Source organism: Python bivittatus, unplaced genomic scaffold (genome assembly GCF_059951505.1).
Source record: "Python bivittatus isolate LINGU-HERP-01145 unplaced genomic scaffold, Pbiv_v1 ctg000580_np1212, whole genome shotgun sequence".
Taxonomy (NCBI): Eukaryota; Metazoa; Chordata; class Lepidosauria; order Squamata; family Pythonidae; genus Python; species Python bivittatus.
This window is the reverse complement of record NW_028277087.1, coordinates 15,171,866-15,194,806: the sequence shown is the minus strand read 5'-3', so window position 1 is coordinate 15,194,806 and position 22,941 is coordinate 15,171,866. Positions and strand designations below refer to the sequence as shown.

Below are 22,941 nucleotides of genomic sequence, written 5' to 3'. Positions count from 1 at the left end.
TCTGGGACAATTCTAAGAGATTTTGCAGGAGAATTTGAATTGAAGGCAACCAACAAGGTAAAATACTTAAAACTTTCATTTCAAAATAACATCCTAATCTGGATAACTTGACCTATGTCACAGACTGCCCTAAACAAGTAAACAATGCATAGAATTGCTTGCAAACCTTATGTCTTAACTGAAGCCTGAACCAATGTTCTAATCCTCATATTCCTTTCCTAATTCAAAGCAATGGTCAATACATATGGCTCAGTAGCACCCTCAAACAATGAGTTACAAATGCATAGTATCATGTACATAACAGTTCAACCCCACTCACCTCACCCAATTTAATAACAAAACAATTCACATTGCAAGAGAAGTCTTTGAAGGACAAAGATGAGGTTAGCTGTACTTCTTCTGGAAGGTAATTCAAAAACTTGAGTTTAGCCATGTACCAAACCGCATATTTAAGGGAACGTTTGAAGACTATTAAGGGCACTTTTAATTGTATGAGAGAACCAACCAGAGCCCAGTATGGTTGCAACAGAGGTAATGCTCCCCCTATGTGGTTTCTTAACACAATGGCTTGTGCCACGCCAAAATTACATAATTCACATTATGCTTTACTGCCTGTGTACATTCAGTCATTGGCTGTCTCAAAGAGGCCCTTTGTAAAGCACATTTATAGTGCATTCGGAAAGTATTCAGACCCTTCACTTTTTTCAATTTTGTTATGTTGCAGCCTGATACTACAATCGTTCAAATTCATTTTTTTTCTCATTAATCTACACTCAGTACCCCATAATGACAAAGTGAAGACAGAATTTTAGAAATGTCTAAATTTATTTAAAAGGAAAAACTGAACTATCACATTGGCATAAGTATTCAGACCCTTTGCAACAACACTTGAAATTTAGCTCAGGTGCCTCCCATTTCTCTTGATCGTTGCTGAGCTCTTCCTACACCTTGATTGGAGTCCACATGTGCTAAATTAAATTGATTGGACATGATTTGGAAAGGCACATACCTCTCTATAGAAGGCCTCACAGCTGACAATGCATACTGTATCAGAGCAAAAGCCATGAGGTCAAAGGAACTGCCTGCAGAGCTTAGAGATAGGATTATTGCAAAGCACAGATCTGGGGAAGGCTACAAAAAAATTTCCCAAGAGCACAGTGGCCTCCATAATTCTCAAATGGAAGAAGTTTGGCACAACCAGGACTCTTCCAAGAGCTGGTTGCCTGGCCAAACTGAGCAATTGGGGGAGAAGAGCCTCAGTAAGACAGGTGACCAAGAACCCGATGGTCACTCTGACTGAGCTCCAGAGATCCTGTGTGGAGATGGGACAAAGTTCCAGAAGAACAACCATCACTGCAGCCCTCTACCGATCTGGGCTTTATGGCAGAGTGGCTAGACGGAAGCCTCTCCTCAGTGCAAAACACATGAAAGCCTGCTTGGAGTTTGCAAAAAAGCACCTGAAGGACTCTCAGACGGTGAGGAACAAGATTCTCTGGTCTGATGAAACCAAGATTGAACTGTTTGGCCTCAATTCTACACATCATGTCTGGAGGCAACCAGGCACCGCTCATCACCTGCCCAATACCATCCCAACAGTGAAGTGTGGTGGCGGCAACATGTTGTGGGGGTGTTTTTCAGCAGCAGAGACTAGAGACTGGTCAGGGTTGAGGGAAAGCTTAATGGAGCAAAGGACAGAGATATCCTCAATGAAAACCTGTTCCACAGCGCTCAGGACCTCAGACTGGGCCGAAGGGTCACCTTCCAACATGACAATGATCCTAAGCACACAGCCAAGACAACACAGGAATGGCTTAGGGACAACTCTGTGAATGTCCTAGAGTGACCCAACCAGAGCCCTGACTTGAACCCTATTGAACATCTCTGGAGAGACCTGAAAATGGCTGTCCACCGATGGTCCCCATCCAACCTGATTGAGCTTGAGAGGATTTGCAAAGAAGAATGGCAGAAAATCCCCCAATCCAGGTGTGCAAAGCTTGTCATGTCATACTGAAAAAGACTTGAAGCACCTTTGGCAGAAATTACAGCCTCAACAAAGTACTGAGTAAAGGATCTGAATACTTAAGTACATGTGATATTTCAATTTTTTCTTTTTAATAAATTTACAGACATTTCTAAAATTCTGTTTTCACTTTGTCATTATGGGGTACTGAGTGTAGATTAATGAGAAAAAAAATGAATTTGAATGATTGTAGTATCAGGCTGCAACATAACAAAATTGAAAAAAGTGAAGGGGGTCTGAATACTTTCCGAATGCACTGTAAATAATTAGAGTATAGTATATGATAATTTATTTACCATGTATTTTGATTTAGCTCCTGCCTTTCTACTCATATGTTATTCAAGGTAGTTGATATGGGAAGAGGAGCTAATCTGTGGTGTCTCCCTCACCCCCATGCTTACTCTGAAACATTTATAGAAGACACAGAATTCAGACTGAAGGACATCAGATATGGGATGTTTTAACACACAGTCATTTTTTTCAAATGTTTAGCCAGCTTAGGCTATGAGGCAGGCAATGTTTTCCTCATTTCTGTCCACCCCTTTTGAAATTTATGGTGGGCATGGGAAGTTAGCACACTGTCAGTATGGAGCTAGGTTTCTTCAAAGTACAGCTATCATCCTCAAATACGCAACATGACCTTGACAAACTGCAAACTTGCATCAAGTGCATTGCTCTCATCTGATGCAGAAACAAGCTGGAGTGGAGTGGAGGAATGGTAACCTTCACAGCACACCTGAGCTATCTTTCTCATTTGGTTTCCTGATAGAAAGCGTTATTTATCAGCTCTTGAATGGGCAAACATCCTTATAGGTTTAGAAATGTTGGCCATCTCCTTTTCCATGCCTTGCTGGCAGGATTCACCCAAGATGTGGCACTCATCAAGGTCATGATAATAAGCTGATGCTATTAAAAGCAGGAGGCAGCAAGAAGCTGAGCTGTACTATCCTGCTTGGTTTGCAAGATGAGCATCCTTCAGTGCCAGCTGGGTTAAGAGCTGAACAGACATTAATTAGCATTGGGATTCCAGCTTTTCACTCCAAGGCAGCAGATGCGCTTTCTACGCAGACTCTGAATATGAAAGCAGAGGAGAAAGTTTTAGTGTGGAGTTTGCACAGCTCCAGACCCAGCACAGAGCTTAGCATGTCCTGTAGCCCAAGTAATGCACAGTGAGAGTGTGACAGTTGAAAGCTCCACTGCCCAAGTTCAATGACAATCACACTGCTATGTAAGCATGCCAAGGATGCAATCCAATTGCAGGTAAGCAAGTGGGCAAAGCTGGAGACTAGGAAGCAAACCAAGGTTGGCACATGTTTGCTGCCCAGGATTAGAAATCCAAAGTACCCCCTTTCTATTAGTTATTAATATGGACACAATCCTGTGTAATTTCCTTTGGATAGAACAAGGGTGTCACCACAAACTCCTTTTCTTTGGCCCTTTTTCTTCATTTGCACTCAACCATGGCACGAGCGTGACATGGCAACATCTTTTTTTCCCCTGCTGTTTTCCCTTGATATTGCCCCCTCCCCTCCTGAGCCTGGGAATGAAACAATTTTAAATAATTCTTAGCTGCATCAGTGTAAAGTGGTATTCCCATCCTCTTATTCTGACATTGCTCAAGGACAATCCCTATAAAAGGTATTAGGCTTTGTCATCCATTGCCTCCAAGGGAAATTGGGCGACTGCAGGGACTTGAAGAAGAGGTAACAGGGACAGCCGAGTGCATGCCAGTAGTCCGACTCAAGGGTGAGTGGAGAGCAGTTCAACCCACAAGTTGGAAAAAGCCCTCAGATTCCAAGTGGCCGTGCAGAACTTTCTATGGATGATGGCTGAGGTGGAATTGGGTGATCAGATATGTGTATCTTCCCCTCCCACCACAATTAGAGAGATGCCTATCTAGAGGAGAGATAAACAAGGTTTCTGTAGCCAAGAACCATAACGCACAGCTTTACTTTTAGTATTACTTTTGGCAGACCCAGGGAGGTAGGTTAGTATCATCATTCTGTCATACAATGCATAGGGCTGATCTTTCAGTTTAAAAAATATTTTCCTCTTTTTTCCTGTTGTTTAGTTGAAATAAGCCTAACTGAAGCAGTGAAAATAGAATCATATACAGCTTTCAAAAGCCAAACTGCTCAACCCTGTGCTAGAGGAAGTTCTTGTTGCCTTACTTGAGGTTATGGGCTGTATGCAACCCCTCCAGCCCCAATTTTTGGTCCAGATGGCATTGTGAAATTTGGTGGCAAACCGACCAGGGTTTGGTGGCAGGATTTTTGAGTATCTGACACATCTGTTTGACCTCCTAATTCCTTCAGCCCCTCAAAATACATACATAGGTCCAACATTTTCAGCCACATATACTTGGGGATGTTATTGCTCTACACACAATCCTCTGAAGCCAAAATCATCATGATCATTGTGCACACAGAAGTGTTGCCCTTGACTGGTTTGAAGGTTAGGGTTAACTGGGATAAGATTCACATTTTCAAATGCTGAAACAATTCGGGCTTTAAACCTGCATTTAAGAAATATCCCAATAGGATTGGTATTGTCTCTAATCCCTCTGTATATTACCCTTTTAGTCTAATGATTTAAAATGCTAGGACAATCTCAAATTTCAGGCATATGCTGTTGGATGGGAGTAAATATATAAAACTGAATTAGAAGTAGGGTTTACCCTTGTACTAATATATTAAGGTGTACTGCTATGCAAGTTATATTGACATTGGTTTAGCTGTGCAACTCCTGCTGTAACATTTGGTTATGATATTTGGAGAAGCAGACAACCAATTTGGACAAATAAATCACAGCAAACTTGTATCAGATTAGGAAGACGCAGGCTTGCTCAAAATGACATAAAGGAAATAGACATGAAGTGGGCTGTGGTTCAAACTGTGCATATATGCTCTGCTTTGTATGACTTACATTACTTGTACAGGTCTAAAAGCTCCATTGTTAAAACTGCTACAAGATCTCAGGCTGGTAAAATCACCACAGATTATTTCACTGACCATAGCAAACATTGGGGTAAATTAGAATGTAAAAACTGAACTACCACCACCCTCGCCAAAACAAGATCAGCTATGAGGCCATGACATTTAAGTTAAGCAGAGAGTGACTATGAAGTTCAGATCTGTAGCTAGAGAAAACTGGAAAATATGAATTCTTCTACTATACTGTCAATGTCTTTTTAAATTGACAGGAAACTTAATGACTTTCTTCCTATCACTCTAGACCAAATGCTGGGAGGCCCTGGCAGAAAGCAGAGCAGCTCAATTTACATTGCCCAGTTCCCTCTGGGCTGCTTGTATTGCACAAGGTTGTCTGAATGTACATTGATTCCCATTTAAGGATAAGCTTGGCTGTGTGCAAATGGCTGCACTCTGAGGAAGAAAAAGAGTGTGTCTCATTTCAGTCAAGAAACGCCACAGGGCAGGTCCGCCTGTGACAATAGCCCAGACCCACCTGTAGCAAACACCATTGTGTCAGGCTGGGAATTAAGCAAAGGTCAATTAAGATATTATGGTGCTTCGGGCAAAGAAACCAAACAAACAGCATTCCCCTTCCTGCGGTGCTCAGGAGTTCAGAAGGTGGATGGGGTCAGGTAGACCTTTCTAAAAGAAAGCTGTCTAAATGTGTTGACGCTGCCTGTGAATTCTGAAAGTTATACAGCAACACACCTGGCAGAGATCAAGCTGGGGAGGGAGAGGATGAGCTAGAGGGAGGTGAAATGAGGAATATGTACTGTATTTCAAGCTCCAGAGCTACAGAAAACCTCTGAAACTGAGACATTATGCATAACTACCCTGTAGAAGGATTCCTGAGGAGAGATGAACTTTTGCCCTAAATGGCTGTTTAAAAATACTTTTAAAATAATAATTCAGCTTTATAGATAGGCCACAACACTTACAGTACTAGTCTTTAATTTGTTTAGTAGCTGCTGGAAGCTAACTTAGAGAAAGTTGTACATTTAGATTGGGGGCCTGATATATCACTGAGGAAATCTGCAAAATGGTTGGATAGCCTTAATTTAGAATCAGCCTTAACATCTAGCTCTGTGAAAAGCTGCCTATTTTTACAATTCATCTGAAAGCCCTTCAGAGTTATTACTAAGCCATAATCAAAATGTCCATGGTTAGAGGTCATTACCTTTCACTTGGTGCTTGCTTGTAGTCTCCCTAGGCAATTGTGCATTGCTAGAAACAGTGGGTAATCTTTGCTTTCTTATATTAGTAATATCAATAATGGCAGTCTTGCTAGAAGACTAGCAGAACAAGTGTAGATAACAGAATATATAGATATCTGTAAGAGACAGAACTATGAAAAAGAACTGGATACAAAGCAGCTGTCATTGTCAAACCCTTTAGAGATCAGCCAATATAACAAGGAATGTAACATGCAACAGGATCGTTGCCCTTGTGAAGAAAGACTCTTTGTTTGGAGCAGGAAGCTCAGCCTCATTACTCTATCTTCTAGCTCATTAAACACAGAGGGAAAGCTATTGCTGAAAACTGAACTTGTAAAGAACCCACAACCATCTATTTCTGCCATGCCACTATCAAGTTATTTCTTGATGTTTAATACAGATTTAAAATAATTATTGTAAAGGGTTAACTTTGCAGCCATGGAATTAGCAGGAATTGAACTCAACTTGAATGAGTCTTTACCTTGATCTTCAGGACACAAGGGTTCAAGCATGCCAAATAATCAAAGTCTTCAGTGTAGGCAATCAAGTCCTGCAACTTCTACATTTGACATAATTCAATGGAAATGAGCTTTTTCTAATCAATGAAGAGTAAACTACAGATCACTCCTCAACAGGAAAATCTTACTTAGCTCCCTTCATAAGCTTTCAGAGTCTCAGAAGACACTTGCTTTGAGCCTGTTCAGCAACTCCTTGCAGTCTTAAAGGAGTAGATTTATGTATTTTTAATCAAAAACATTAACACATTCAGGAAGCTGTACTCATTGCCCAAAAACGAATACTGCACTTTTTAATGATTTTTGCTGCAGAATTTAGCTGCAGTTTCGCACTGCCTCAATTAATAAAAGCAGTACTTTTTCTTTTGTTTGTCAACGACATACCTTAATTTTTAAATAGTCCTGGAATGACTATGGACATGGTCATTAGATGTCTAATTCAGCGGACATTAGAGTTACAGACTGATGAAATTGTATTAAACAATTTAGGACCAAATTACTTAAACAGCTGCCTTCACTCTTATCAATCTGTCTACCCTTTAAACCAGGGTTCCTCAACCATGGTGACTTGAAGATGTGTGGACTTCAACTCCCAGAATTCCCCAGCTAGCCATGGTTGAGGAACCCTGGTTTAAAATCAGGAGCAAAGATTCTTTCTCTACAGTTTCCCAAAAGACATAGTGAAACCAATTTACCAACTATTTATTGGGTCGATAGTACCTTTCAAAGTCTGAAGCAGGGGTGTTCTGGTTATCACAATCTTGAGTAGCAGATCTGCAGTATTTTACAGCACCTGCATACAAAATTTGTGCCCTTCACAAGATGTGAAGCAGTGGTCACCTTGCTTTGGAAGATTAGCAGGGGCCAAAATGGAACAGAGGAAGAGTACACTTTACCTCAGTTTGAAAACTGAAGTGCTGGTAAGTGCAGCGTAATTATGAGAGTAATGTTGAGGCTAACTGCTCAGAGGTATGCTTGAGAATATTTTTGGAAATTTAACAGCTCAGATTGTGTGAAAGTTGCTGAAATAGTCCCAGAAGTTTGACTCCAGGGACAGCAGGAACATGATTTAAATGCCTAAAACACATAAGACTTTCTAATGCACAAATCATTCTGGCCTGTTCACAAAATGACTGCCACTGTAGGAACAGCCGGTCTCATTTACCAAAAAGCAAAATCATGCATTGTTCTATCCTCCTCCACCCCAAGATATCATCTAGCATTCCAGTTTACCTTAACCTGGGCAGGGGGGTACACTTCCAAACAAAACACTATTTGCAGCCTTCTGTTATTTTTATTTTCTAAGAATGCCTCTGAGGCCATTCTTGCATATAAAGATGATGTCAGAGACCTCTGCTTTGCTTTGCGGCATTCATGTTTGCCACTTACTTTTTAATTAAAAGGATCTTTAAATAATTAAATGCAGAAGGCTATGGAGCCTGGGGACACCGAGGGAAGTGCCTATTATTGCCATAGAGCTTGTTCCTGTACATGTAGCCATATTTGGCTTTGATGGCAGCCGAAATACTCACCATTCCTCCACTTTTTACTTGAGTTGTTCTGAACATGCATATAATTTTTTTTTTATGCACCTTCACAGATAGATACTTATTTTTGTAGGCATGTGATTTCCAAATTAAAAGTGCATGGTGGAATTCAAATATCTATTTGCATGAGGAACTGAAGATCCTTCAAGTTCCCATGTATGAACAGTATTCTGTTCACACGACAATGAATTCCATCCTTTATGTTCTGTCTCCTCTGGGGCAAAAGAGTTACTGCAGCACTAATGTGCCTTCTTTGCACAAAGTGTTCCTGACATCATATCCTATATAAATTAATGTTTGTGGACCTTGTCTCATGATTTTCCCAGACTACTAAAAGTATGACATGTTTATTTGCCAATTTTCTATCCCCTTGGAATTTATTTATTTTTAGGATTGTTTTTATGTTGTATTTTAATGAATTTTTATCTTCTTGTAAACTGCCCAGAGTTGTTTCACAAGGTGGGCAGTGACAAATTTGATGAATAAATAAATGAATAAATGTTCAGGAAATCTGCCACACAAGGGATTTTGGAAGGAGGAGATACATCTGATTGGTCAGTTTTAAACAGCATGATTGTCAGTAACTCACTGACGAGGACAGAACCAACTGAATTTTAGCTTACCATTTTGTGCGATAACCATCCAGTTTGCTTGATTTATACTTCACTGTATACTACATATCCAGAAAATTGGGTTAAATAAGTGGAATGAATGCATTAACCAAGAGTAAGCATGCTGTATAAACACAACACTGAGATACAAGTCATGGCAACAATTAAAATACATGCATTCCGTTGTCAATCCAGTTGGTTTATTAAATTACTATAGATAGTATTTAGTAATAGTAGGAATAATTGGTCCGAACAGCTGTTGATTAGAATGTGCAAATGGAAACTAGCAGGATTACCTGGATAATTCAGGAAAAGAGGGTTCAGAAAACAAGTATAGTTCAAGCTATTCCATTTGCTCAAACCAGTCATAAGTAATAATGGGCTGTTCCAAACCAATATAGCATCCTCTGTGAAGCTGATATCACTGCATTTATTTAGCTAATAAGTAATTAGATATTTAGCCATTATGGACACCGGGTAACCAAAACCCATTGGCCATTATGGACAACAGGAAGTATTTGTTTTCTGTTAGCTATTTGACAACATTGCCTGCTTTCTTAGACAATATTTGGTAATGCTAGGTCAAACAACATAACAGTGGATGCATTCAGATATGGGCCATCTAACAGTGGTTTAACTGTGAATACATCTAGAGCTCGAGCAATGAGTCTGTTCTTAGGTTCCCATGCCATTGAAAATGACACAATGGCTTTTTGCAGCTGGAAAAAACTGAAGAGAAACATTAAAACAAAATAAAACATGGATTCCCTCTCTTTTTCCACATAGAAGTCATTGCACCAAGCTCTAACAACAGCAACTTAGAAACACAGAGATAGTTTGTAGCCATTCTACTTAGGTGACCATCCCCAGGCCTGTTCATGATGCAATTCTTCTTGGCTATGCCGTGTCATCCAAGTACAATCACTGAGAAGGAATGTGAATGTTGCATAAAATATTCAGAATTTAGAAGCTATGAATTTGCATTGGCTTGCTGCATCGTTCTGAAATCTAGCCCAGAAACAGGGAGATCTGCTCTGAAGCTGATTTCATATTATACTATAGTCCATTTGATATAAGTTAGGCCACAAGAATTAGCACCAGGAGTTTCAGAAATAGGCTGGCGGTCAAACTTCCCACTACATAAAGTGCACACTTTAATGTCTTGGATCACATCTTGAGCCTGAGAGAATCCAGTTCAAGTTTTTAGTTAGTTCAAATCCATGCATCTGCTGAATGACCTCTCTTAACCTGTGCTATCTCATAGGGTTCACAATTATGGTAATATGGATTAGACTTCCAAAAAGTTGAAAACAGTGTTTGTGAAAAAGGATTAGAGCTGGATTATTTAAAATTCCTGTTGACAAAAGCAATTGTATGTTTTAGCAATTATACAGTATCCCCAGGAAAGTCAGGCTAGTCTATTGAAACAGAATTTCAATTCTTATAAGTATTCTTGTTTTTCCTGCAAGACAGACAAAGTCAAAGGGTTTCTAAACAGTTTCTTCATAAATATCTGATCCCAACCCACACGTTTAAGCTAGCAAGGTTGCTACAGGAAGGGCATTTCAGGCTATGAGCTGGAATTTTAAGATCCATAAACTGACCTTAGGTACTATGCGAGGGCTGAAATTCTTCTTAGAGTAAGATTTGTAGCAGTTTAATTAAAAGAGTCTGTTGACAGTAGAAAAGGGTCATTAGGTTTCATCCTCTTGGGAGAAGGAGAGAAGGAAGAAACAAGGGAAGTCTGACGAAGTAAGCAACAGAATAATTTCTATGTTCATTCCTTCACAGTTCACTTTTCATTAAGAAATGAACATAGCACCCTTTAGAATTTGCAGTGCTATGCATTCTCCAATCCTTTACTCTTAATAATTTCTGCATTATTTTACATTGGTATAGGCCTAAGAGGTAGAACATCATGCAATTCTGTTGGTTCCATTTCCATTCATAAAGAATCCATAAAGGGGATTCTATTCCAAGATTCAGAAGAAGGCTCATCTAAAATATTTACTTACCAAATGGCTTCTTGCTTCTGGTAGTACCATTATCACTAGACCCACAGTAAACACAAGGCTTAGAGCATGCACACACATTATAAATATTCAGCCATTTTTTTCTGTTAGAATATAGGTTTAGTAACAACCTGCAGTCTCTTAGGTGATTAAATGCTTTCTGCCTCAACTGGCAACTCTGTGGATATCCTAGGACTGCAACTCTCAAAACTCCCAACATCTATAGAGTCACTTTGTATGAGATGGGCAGCCATATAAATTTACTAAGTAAGTAAGTAAGTAAGTAAATCTATACAGACTGGAATCTTGGGGAATTGTGGCCTTACCATAGCTGGAAAGTGCTAAGCTGGGAATGGGAAAAGCTGATCAAGAGGACAGGTTTTAAAAAGTGCTGTTAACAATGGCAACTAAATGTAATTCTAGCAGATATGGGTGCCAAACAAACCCTCTCATTCCTTGTGCGTGAGCACTTGGAGCCATCTAACTGACTCCTTTTGGAGGCATTTGATTTTAATTTGAACCTAATATTTTAATTCTTGTCTGCATAAGAGTTATATTATTGGATTTTATTAACGGTATTTTGTGTACTTGTTCTTAGTTTTAAAGCAAGAATCCCCAAACCTGCTTTTCAGGAAAACTGACTCTGAAGCTATGGCTGTACATTTTATTGTACTCTCACTCTAAATCCAGAAGAATGTGATTTGCTCTACAATAGTGAAGGCTAGTTGAATATACTGTTAAACCAATCAAATTTTCAGTATTGATTTTTAGGGAAATCAAATGGGTAAAGAAGTTTTTAAGATGCTATTACAAGATCCAAAATGACACTTTGGTTTATAATATAGTAAAAATATCAATCGGTATTTCAAAAGAACATATATTACAATATGAAGGCTTCATATGTTAGCCTTACAAGAAATTTAGTTATTTGGCATTCATATAAACTTACCAAGGAAAAGGTTCTACTGAATAAAATTGAAATTATTTCTGAGTAAACACACAATTGTGTCGTAAGATGCAATGGCTACATTATAATAAATTGTCTCTTTTTAATCATGGTTTGAATGAGCCACAACTGGCTGGAATCATACAACACTCTAAGCAATACATTGTGTTTAATAAAGAAAAATGGCCCGATTCACGCAACATATCATGCTGAAATAAAACAACGTTCTACCTTAGTACAATGTGTGAGCCTAATCTGTAAATCTGTACAGTAACATTTGCAAAATATCCACTTGGTAGGAATTAGATCCCTTTCTGTATTGGATACAGAGAAACTAAGCATTCCAGTCCAGAATCTCTCAGGCCATAAATGTTTCACACAATTACTCTGTTCAGATACAATTGATTTATAAGAGCAAGAAAGAGCTGACTTGCATATTCTACCTCCCTTTCTCTTGTTGCCTTGTTCTTACTGATACAAGACTTTTAGTTAGGTAAACCAGTTTCCCAGTACATCTAAATCAGGTTTCTGATTCAGATGTTACAGAAAAACTGTAGTCTAAACAAGCATTGAAAAAATTGAAACAAAAAAAAATTAGTGCAAGGTCCAATCTAATATTCCCCATTAAGCTAGTCACTTGAACTAGCTAAATGACAATTAACCAGAGGAACGTAACTGTTGTTCATATAGTGACCCACATGTTTTTACAGAATTTAAAAAGAGTTATGTGATCAAATTTTATGCCTCCAGTTAATGCAGAACATTTGTCACTTGTCCTTCTGAAGACTGACACGTGAAAGTACCAGAAAGAAAACTGTGGCACTTCAAAGGCTAGTATAGACTGTGAGATATTTTGAGAGTTATATTCAATAGTTTACTGACAGCCCTTCATTGTTCTACCATAACGCAACTTTCCTTCTACAATTTATATTCAAAACTTAGTAGTTTTGAGGAATGTGTGATCATAAAGACTGAGGGCAGACAGTCCAATAATCTTAATTTTCAAAGAGGGTTTCAATGTCCTTCATAAGAAATTTTTGGTATGTGGTACACGAAGCCTCCCACAAGGATGATAAACATGACCTGAACATACTTGGTTTCCACATCACAGGAAAAAAAATGTAACTTAAGATTTACATTGTAACAAGCTGGCAATGTAATACAGTACTGTAAAGCAATTTAAAAACAATGAGGGAAAAAGTTACACGAAGTTACATGAATTAGCTTAGAGAATCAGCCAAACTTTAGAAAAATAATTTGGTGATAATTCAGTGGAACAGCCTGGCTTGGAAGATCATGGGCTTTAAGACTGAAAAGTTGGATTAATCACCTTTGTGGAATATTTTGCACATCTTCAGACTGTCCAGGCAATTAAGATAAATGTAAAATCTCATGCATTATTTATGTTAAACTGACCAAGAAAAGTTGCAGAAATTGGGCTGCATGTTTCCATGAAGTGGTATCTTCCAATTACTAGGTTCTCAAAGTTTCTCAGATTTCAAATGCTGTAGGGTCCAAAAGAAGTTAGATATCACAATGTCTCATCACTATATCGAGTCAGCATCAACTGAATTATGTAAGCTCAGTGGGGAAGGAGAACTACAGCTTGTGTTTAAGCCACAAATGATATCATGGTGAAGTAAAGGAATCCCAGATCCTTGGCAAATCAGTTACTCACAATGACAGCCGGATACTATGAGAACCAGAGTAATGGTGCTGGACCTCTTTCAGCCCAATCTCCCTCCCTGCATTTTTGCTATGGGAAAAAAATGGGCATGTTGTCTTGAGTTCCTGGAAGAAAAGTGAAATATAAATCTAACAATTCAGTTAAAACTCTGATCTGGAAATGAGATGGTTTATGAATTAAGATTATTTCACAGTGCTACTCTGATTCTTCAGAAGCTTGCACCATTCATAACTGAAATAAATGTGACAAAACTGTCAGGGGCTAATTTATTCTTGCATGACTAGCATATGTGAATGTCCTATAAGAGTGTAATTGCTGCAAACGTAATACTCATACTGCAGAACAGTTCAATTGAGATAGGAGACTTGGCTGAGAGTCATTAAGTCCTGCTTAATTTCAGTGTGACACTGGATATATATGTTTAAGGACCCATCCCTATTTTTTTTATTCAGAATTTATGAGATGCAATATGAACAATTACTATTACAAGTTCTGAAGCAAACCTCAAAAAATCAACAAACCATTTCCCCCCTCAACTCTTCATTTAAATATCATAATAAATCCATAAACAAATTTAAAAAAAAAACAAGAGCAGGTTCTTGCTAAAGCCTTCGATGACTTTTGTTCAAAAGAAATCCTGATATTTATTACCAGTAAAGGATTTTGAATCAAGTAATATTGATTTATGGCAAGGCCCAAATATACTTAAGACACGGTAACTCTAGAATAACTATACTCACCCCATTTCTGGTATGTATTCTCTGCATTACATCTGAGAACCAATGTCTTTAATTGTATTTGGCAAAGCCAATATATAATTGATTTAAGATGCTTCCTTTTCAGTGTGGATATATGCAATCTGCGTATTTAGATTTCCTAGCATTTATAGAAAACAGTACACATAAACATATATATATTAACAGGTTAAATCCTGAGAGTTAAATTGGAATTATTATCCTTAATTACAATCCTCCAGATTTACTTTGATTTACATGAATTCATCTCATTTGATCTAGCTGCGATAACATCAATATATTCATCTTTTACAAAATTATCCACCCTGATAGGGCCCACTGAAGATAATGTGACTTACTTTGAAGTAAATATGGACAGGATCTTACTCTATGTATATGTTTTAGAAGCTTCTTCAACAAAGTGTCTCCTAGTTTTAGGAACAATTGGCATAATAATTCCTTTTACTTCGTTAATATTGTAACTCACCCATCTTTGACCTTCCAACCTACTTTCCATGATTTAGTTTTAATATTTAATATTTAGCACAGTTCTAAAATTAATAGTCTTACTATTCAAATTTTATTTGATGAGAACATACATCATTATCCTAGAGATAAAACAAATAGGACCAATGGGTGAGGATAGAATTCAGTGGCAGAAAACATGCATTGCCCAGAACAGAATGCCTAGCTATAACTCAGAGGCATTCCAGCAGGACTAGAAAGAATACTGTCTGAATGCCATGCAGAGATCAACGATGACATCAAAAAGACAATATAAATGTAATGTTGCATTACAATATTGGAGCGTATATACGTTTTGGCATTTCTGTGATGACACCATTGCGCGTATTATCATTTACTTCTCATCACCAACATGGATGCCTAAGCTACTGATACTCCAGTATTATCAACCATGAGTTGATGTGCTAATGGTCTGACTCAGTGAAATGTGGTTTCTTAAATTCCTAGAATAGGTATAGTCAACCTGGCCATGTCCAGATGTTCTATACAAACTATCATCAATATGTGACAAGGTTAATAGCAAGAGACTGTAGGAGATACTTTGCAACAATAAGGAAATTGTTTGCCATTACCTTTTTCCAGGATGTTTTTTCATCTTCCTACTGTAATCTACAGCCTTGGTATTCCCTAGTAGTTTTGCATCCAAGTATTAACCAGGCCCGACCTTGCTTAGCTTCCCAGCTCAGGCATGGTTACCTGGATGCTGCCACTTGCTAAGCAAGGTCTGGTTCCCATGTTCTAAGTTGTTTATCAAGAGCAGAAAAAGCTACATTTTAATTAATTAAATCCCTAATACCAGCCCTCACCCATAGGCAAGAACTCTGAACATAAAGCACACAAAACTTGGAAAGCAAGCATTTAAATAACTTTCTTTCTCCCCCATTGAAATATAACAAAAAACTGCTGTATAATTGTTTTATTTTCTGCTTATTAGTTCTTTTACCAACACTACAACCATATTGCAGACACAAAAAATCCTGTTTACTTTATTCAGGGAGATCACAGTCTACAGACTTATCAAACATAGTTAACGCCATTCAAAAATGTATTCAGTTGTACTTTATAAGTCACATGAACACAGAAGTTGGATGTACTGATTTTTTTTAAAGGAGTGGAATTCTAACAGATTGCATTTAATCTTGCAAGCTGCAGATAAATATCTAAAGCCATTGTTTTTTATGGCTACTTTGAGCCACAGAAAAGACAAAACCTTGTTTCTTTGGAAAAGGACACTTATAAACTTTTGTACATTTTGTTCAGTAGCAAACATTTATTTGCCATGTATTTCATTCAATGTTTATGATCTTCACCCAAAACTGGTGATTTAAAGGGGAAAGCAGAAATGTATTCTTTTCAACCTACATAATCAGCATACCTGGAGGAAAAAAATTAAATGACATACACAAGTTATGTATCCAACTTAGTACACTTGTATGAAGATTTGACTCTGCCTCAGTTGGAGAAAAGTACTACAAACTCTATACCAAAGGTAAAGCCACCTATGTTTTCACTGCAATTAGTTATATGAAAGTTTGAGAACCAGTAACAGATCTTCAAGTTTTCCAGTTTAGGCAACTACTTTGTGCTTGGCTTTAGCTATTCCAGAAGACAGTCAATTGTTTATGGACATTTGTGTATTACCACTATTTCCAAGATTCCTTATTTAACACAATCATAATGTAATAATTTAGTTAACTTTCTCATTTTATAATGCTTTAAAAGATTTTTTTCTGGAGGAATGCTGCATTTTGTATTGAGATTAATTTCACTGTTTTTATACTAAAACTGCTTATAAATTCATCTAGAATTAGACCTTATTTTCTGTTGAGTGATGCTAAGCATTCAGTTTTAAGAAACTAATTCATTATAATTTTATCCCTCAAACATCTTTGGTACAAGCTTTAGTCCACAATTTAAATAGAAAAAAACACTGAAGTGTAGTATAATGCCCCAATTTAAACAGATACCCTTTAGAAAACAGTAATTTTCTTCTGGTTTTGTAGTAATACATTCCTAAAATTCCTCAGATGAGTGTTACTCCTTGAGGAAATCCAAAATTAATCCTTAAGGCTGAATAAAAACCAGCTGTGTTACATTTTTGCACCCAATATTAATACTTCATTGAAACTATTTTTATGCTAACCTGAATTCACAATAATCTCCCCTGACAACTAATTAGTTATTTGAATGCTGAGATATGGCAAAATAATATGATTGCCCTAAAAAAACACAACATGGAAGTTTACATTCATAGTCATTTGCTCACTCTCCACCCCAATCATTAGCTACCTTTCCAAAGGGGTTTATAAATGTAGACATCCAAAAGACAAAATAAAAATACTGCCAGAATGAAAGGCTAGAACTTGCCTGTACCTGCCTGTATACGTTCAACATGATTGTGCGTACAAAGAGCCACACTTTCCAAACCCAGTCAGTTGTTTCACTTAATTTAGTGGCATCCACAACCAAGCTATCACATCCTTTTTTTTTTTATTTTGATGTATTTAAGATTAACAATTACACAGAGCAGATGAAGGTTCCCTCTAAACTCTCAGGTTCATAAAGCTGCATTAAGCCAAGTTAAAGTTCTAAAAAATATTTGTGTATGGTTTTAGATGCTTTTAGTCCAATTGTGATACTGCCATCCTGTCTCAACTGTTGAGAGGAATAGTTTTACCATTCAAGTTTTGCGTTTTAAAAAACTGCATGTCACAGCGATGCTTATAAATTATTGCTGCATTTCATGGAATGAAAGATTTCTTGCACTAGAACTGGAAAATAATGCAATTACTTAATATTGCAGCTGAAAAGCTAACTACAATGCAAAGTACAGGAACTGTGGTTTGACACCATTTCATATCCTGCATATGGTTACTATTTAGAATGGAAACTTATTTGCATTCTTAATCATGCATGATATAACCACCTAATTTCAATATTCTGAGGTTGTTGGCCAAATAACCTAAAAATATTAGGTTCTAATAAGCAACCATATGTTCAAATGCTACCGTTATGATTTATCAATGGCCAAAAAACCCCAGAATTTTATTTCCTTTCTTAGTTACAGATTCTTGCCATAAAGAGGACAGAATGCAGTTAATTCATTAACAGTGGTTTTCATTTTACTAGATAACAGAGACCTAACATATTCTGCATCATGGCAAAAAGAAGCAAATTTACAGCAAAAAATAAACGAGGGAGAAAACTATCAAACCCAAAAGCATACATTTAAAAGAAATGATACATTTAGCCCCAGAACCCAAATAAATGAAGTCAAAGCATTGCAACATTTGAGAAAAATTATTTTGCAAAGCTACATGTGTCTTCCCCCCCAACCCACATTGCTGGAAGTTTGCCACAGAAATTAATGCTTCTGTTCATTCATAGTTAAAGATTAGAGCATTTCTTAACACCAAGCAAAATTTTTATTTAACTGGGGATCCAGTCAAGTGTGCAGAAGAAAAGGATGGTAATTGGAGAAGAGGTGAGCAATCATTAAAATCCTATGGATGCTTAATTTCTGAACTTTTTAGTAGAGAGAATCATTGTTTTCTGGGAAGCCACAGTGTTCCTTATGCGTGCTAACTCTCTTAATGACTAGTAACAGTTTGTCATGGTTTAAAATAATCATTAGGATTTATAGTTAGATGTTAACCATGTCAGCCCTTCATAGAGTCCGTCACCCGAGGTGGCACAGGATGGCTGAACATACCAATTCCTATCCCTGATTCGGGTCAGGCCCAGTTTTTCTTGGATCTCATGTGGCTTCATGGCATCAGGAAGGTCCTGCTTGTTGGCGAAGATAAGGATGATAGCATCCCGCATCTCTCGATCATTGATAATACGGTGCAATTCCTGACGGGCCTCATCAATGCGGTCCCGATCAGCACAGTCCACCACAAATATCAGGCCCTGAGTGCCTGTGTAATAGTGCCGCCACAGAGGCCGGATTTTATCTTGGCCCCCAACATCCCACACGTTAAACTTGACATTTTTGTAAGTCACTGTTTCCACATTGAAACCCACAGTTGGGATGGTTGTGACTGCTTGACCCAGCTTCAGTTTGTACAGGATGGTGGTCTTGCCCGCTGCATCCAAGCCGAGCATCAAGATCCGCATCTCCTTGTTGCCAAAGATCTTGGACAGTACCTTGCCCATGATGGTGGCAGTAGAGAGACAGGCATCCACAAGAAGATAGAGAACGGTTGTTGTTGCACCCAGTAACAAAAAAGCCACACCACACTGCTGGACAGAAGCCAAATGCAAGCTGAAGTGTATTTACTACAACCACAACCAAGAAGCCAGTCAATCTCTGAGCTACAGAAAGTGATGGGAGGGCTGAGGTGGCAAGGGGGGGCACCACCTTTACAGGCACCAACAGGGGGAGTGAGAAGGTGGGGCGTATTTAATGCAATTTACTGCCACTGGAGGGGTGAAAGGACCCCCTCGAGACCCCTCCGAGAGAACTGGGGCGGAGCTGGCTCGGAAGGGGGCGGGGCTTCATGGGGAAGGGCGGGAGCGCCCGGCGTCTTTCAGTCAGTCCCTCTCAGGGCGGACTGGGCGTCTCCCCCCTTCTTTTCCAATTCCAAGAGTCTCCTGAGCGATGGTGGGTGACTGTAAAGAGACAGGGGAGGTGGGGGGACAACACAGTCAGTCAGAGGAAGGCTCTATTAGGCGCAACGTGAATAAAAAGGAAGCCGCTAACCCTTCCAACGTACTCACCTCAGGTCGCGCCGGCTCCTCCGCCCGCCCGCCTTTCCGGAAAGGGAAAAGGCCCGCCTTACCCTTTCCTTCACAAACTCCCTGCCTAGCTTGACTGACTCGCGGCGACCGACTACAACACGCAGGCGCACAGCTTGGCCGACCGACACTTGCGAAAGAACCGCCCCGCCTATAGCGAGGAGGAGTGTACGGGGAATAGAATGACACTGCGCACGCGCGAGTTTTCCTCTTGGCGACGGGAACGAGCAGGCGCAGACTCGAGGGCGTGTCTAAGAGGGTGGAAAGAGGTCGTTACTGATACTCGGCATGCTCTCCGGATTGTGTGCGTGGGTGCCGCTCAAGTAGTTTCCCGGCTTCGTCCTGTTTATGCGCAAGCTCGCCGGAATTTTCGTGACCATGCGCAAAGAACCAACTCCGCCCGGATTCAGTTGCGCAAGTGCTGAAAGAGAGAGCGAAGAGTCTTAAACTTTTTTTAGGGCTAACCTCTCCTAATCCGCATGCGTGGCACCTCCCATTGCTTGTAAGACATTTCGTCTGCGCGTGCGCTGCCTTACCCTTTTTTGCGCAGTCGCATTCCCAGCCAATCGTGGAAGGTTAAAAAAACACGCGAGCAGAATTCACCTCAATTGCCCGATGTAAAACTACGCAAGCGCACTATCGTCATAACCTAGCGTGGCCTTGCTATAGCACGCATGCCTGGTAGAAAGTCTGTCCGAGTTGGTCTTAGAGTAAAACTACGCATGCGTAATGTGGAGGCGTGGCTATCTCTACGAGAATAAAGCGGGTTAATTACGTCAGGACTTGCGTATGAAGCTTCGATTGTTCTTAAAGGGATAAGTGGCGCGAGGACTGCAAAGAATAGGGACGGGGTTGATAATTGTATTTGTTTTTTGGAACTGTCTTGGCGGCAGCCGCCGATATAATGTTTGCGTCTGAAGCTCTGAAAATTCCTTCTGCTTTGATTTGCAACTGATCTCACGCAAATTTTATCCGGCTTGGACCTGAAAACAAATTTTCTTTTCCATGCATATGGTTTTGCATCTCACCTTCTGCATTGCTTTTCTTACCGTAATAGAGTGAAAAGTTCTAAACTCCATAGAAGAAAAGTATCCTTATTAGACCATCCGAAATATCACACCGTTTGAGCTGGGAGGAGGGCGCAGAAATGACTGAGGAAGGAAAAAAACCCGACTGATGCTGAAACCACGGGCTGGAAACCCCTTATGGACTTTTTGCGTAAAGAAGGAAATGATTTTGTGACTTATGGTTCTGATGGTTATAAAGAATAGGTTATAGAAAGAAGGAAATTATGTAGTCTTAGAGAGGTTTTATTATAATTGTATTTATAACTTCCGAGAGGAAGATGGGAAGTCACTTTATTTATGTATGTATGTATATACATGTTTTCTGTTCTTTTTCTTTTTTCCATCTCCTTTTTTCTTTGTTTCTTCTTTTCCTTTTTTTCTTTTTCACATTTACTATATTTTTTCTTTGAATGTATTTATCATTATATATGTAAAATCTTTTAATAAAAACTATTTTTAAAAAAAGGAACTTTCACTTAAACTCAGCCATAAAACAGTACGTGGGAAGTAGCAGGTGTGAGCCTAGGACAGTCCTTGAACTTTCATAATATGCGAATAAAAGGTTAGTAGAAACTGATTTGAATAACTTTACTCAGTATTTGAAAAAAAAAATTATCCTTTCAGTCAGATAATTTTAAATCCTTGTTGGCCAGTTGAAACCCTGCTGATTTATTCTAAGGACACTTTATTTTAAATATCGAACTCTTGCCCATGTAGCGAACCAAATTAAATTATTAATATATTTTAAAGAGAAAAACATAGACAGTAATGTATAAAAATAATATAATACCCATAAATAAGGAGCCCTCAGTGAACAAAAAACCCCCCAACTGTATCTAAATTGTAACACAATCAAAGCTGGCTTTATTAGTTTCCAAACAATCGACCCCACCACGGAGAAAGTCTTCCTGATGGATGTCAAGTGTCACTCAGGCCATTTCCTTTGTAGGGATTTGAAGCTTCTTCTCCTGCCATCCTCAAGGCACTACTGTATAAAGCAGGTCCCGTTTCTGCTCCATCAGCATATTGATGGTTAGATGATGTCTAAAATCACTAGTGAGGTAACCCGGTCAGTCTGTTTTTAGTATTACAATGATATACTAAAAGAACAGTACAAAAAAAAAGTAAAAATACGTTACAAATCATTCAGCTCTATTCAAATAAGGAATACAATACCTCAGTAAAATAGGTGAAAGACAGATGTCAAGTAATAACTGTAATCAGTTCTTAATCTAGCTTGGAGTATAAAGAAGTTACATGGCTGTTAACTACTGACAGATTCTGCAGCTGCTACAAGCTTGTCCACATTCACATTATTCATGAATGATGAGGTAAAAGATACCGAAATTAGTATTCAGGCTAACCTGGGAAGATTTGAATATGGGGCTCTTTTTTGGGGTGGGGGTTGTTTGTGCCAAAGTCAGTGCTGATTCCTGGCGACTGCCTGGACTAGTCCCTGCAATTTTCTTGCCAAGGTTTTTCGGAAGTGGTTTGCCACTGCCTGCTTCTCGGGGCCGAGAGTGACTGCCCCAAGGTCACCCAGTTGGCTTAGTGCCTAAGGTGGGACTAGAACTCCCAGTCTCCAGGTTTCTAGCTTGATGCCTGAACTGCTACGTCAAACTGGCTCTATTAGCCTACCTTATGTATCTCTATTAAAAGCAAGGTCATGGACCAAGATTTCCACTATTTCATCTCACAGAGCAAGATCTGCTATCTGCCTTCTAAGACCTCTGAGGGTAGGGCATCAAAACACAGCAGAATTCTATGGTATTTTGAAATCACAAATTGATCGAAGTACCTGGCTGGATTAAAAATGTTAAAGGCCTCAGTGGAATAAGAGTAGAACAGGGTTTTTCAGAACTTGATGGGGTTCTCTGTAAGAGAGCAGGGCTGAAACAAAAAAGGTTCACTTGAATACAGGCAATTTTCTCTCACTTGAGTCTGCCTCTTGATCAGGGGTTCTGGTTTTTTAAAAAAATGAATAGTTCCACTGCCTGAAAAAGTTTGAGAACCCTTGGATGAAAGCCCTATGAGGTAGACCGGATCAAGAAACCGACTGCATAGGAAGACTAGAACTATACTTTATTGAGACAGACTATAGTAACAGAATCTCACAAATCTGCTTGTGTTTTACCTTTCATAATATTGGGGCCACCACTGAAAAGGTCTGCTTCTTGGACTTGAACTTTCTTTCAGCTTTAAAAAAATAACGCCTAAGTATTTAAAATGTGCCTCTTGTTCGTGTGCCACTGTCTTTTGATGCTTCAAGATTTTTTGTTTTTGCAAGTTTGATTTTAATTTTTCAGAGGTATTTTAATAGGTAGTCTTTAAACTTGTTGCTATTGTGCTCA

At 38.8% G+C, this 22,941-nt stretch overlaps 1 protein-coding gene across 1 annotated transcript; it reads right to left on the bottom strand.

The window, feature by feature from the left end:
* Positions 1–15,684: 15,684 nt before the first annotated feature.
* On the bottom strand, positions 15,685–20,030 carry ARF6 (ARF GTPase 6). Its single transcript, XM_007427657.3, has 2 exons — positions 19,506–20,030; positions 15,685–19,397 (listed from the first exon to the last, which is right to left on the bottom strand). Exon 2 carries the CDS (start codon positions 18,939–18,941, stop codon positions 18,414–18,416), a length of 528 nt encoding a protein of 175 aa, XP_007427719.1. The 5' UTR covers positions 18,942–19,397; positions 19,506–20,030; the 3' UTR covers positions 15,685–18,413.
* Positions 20,031–22,941: the final 2,911 nt, after the last annotated feature.

Bases quoted from the DNA above. Each gene is read 5' to 3' on its own strand.
- ARF6 (XM_007427657.3), bottom strand. From the start codon at position 18,941: ATGGGCAAGGTACTGTCCAAGATCTTTGGCAACAAGGAGATGCGGATC.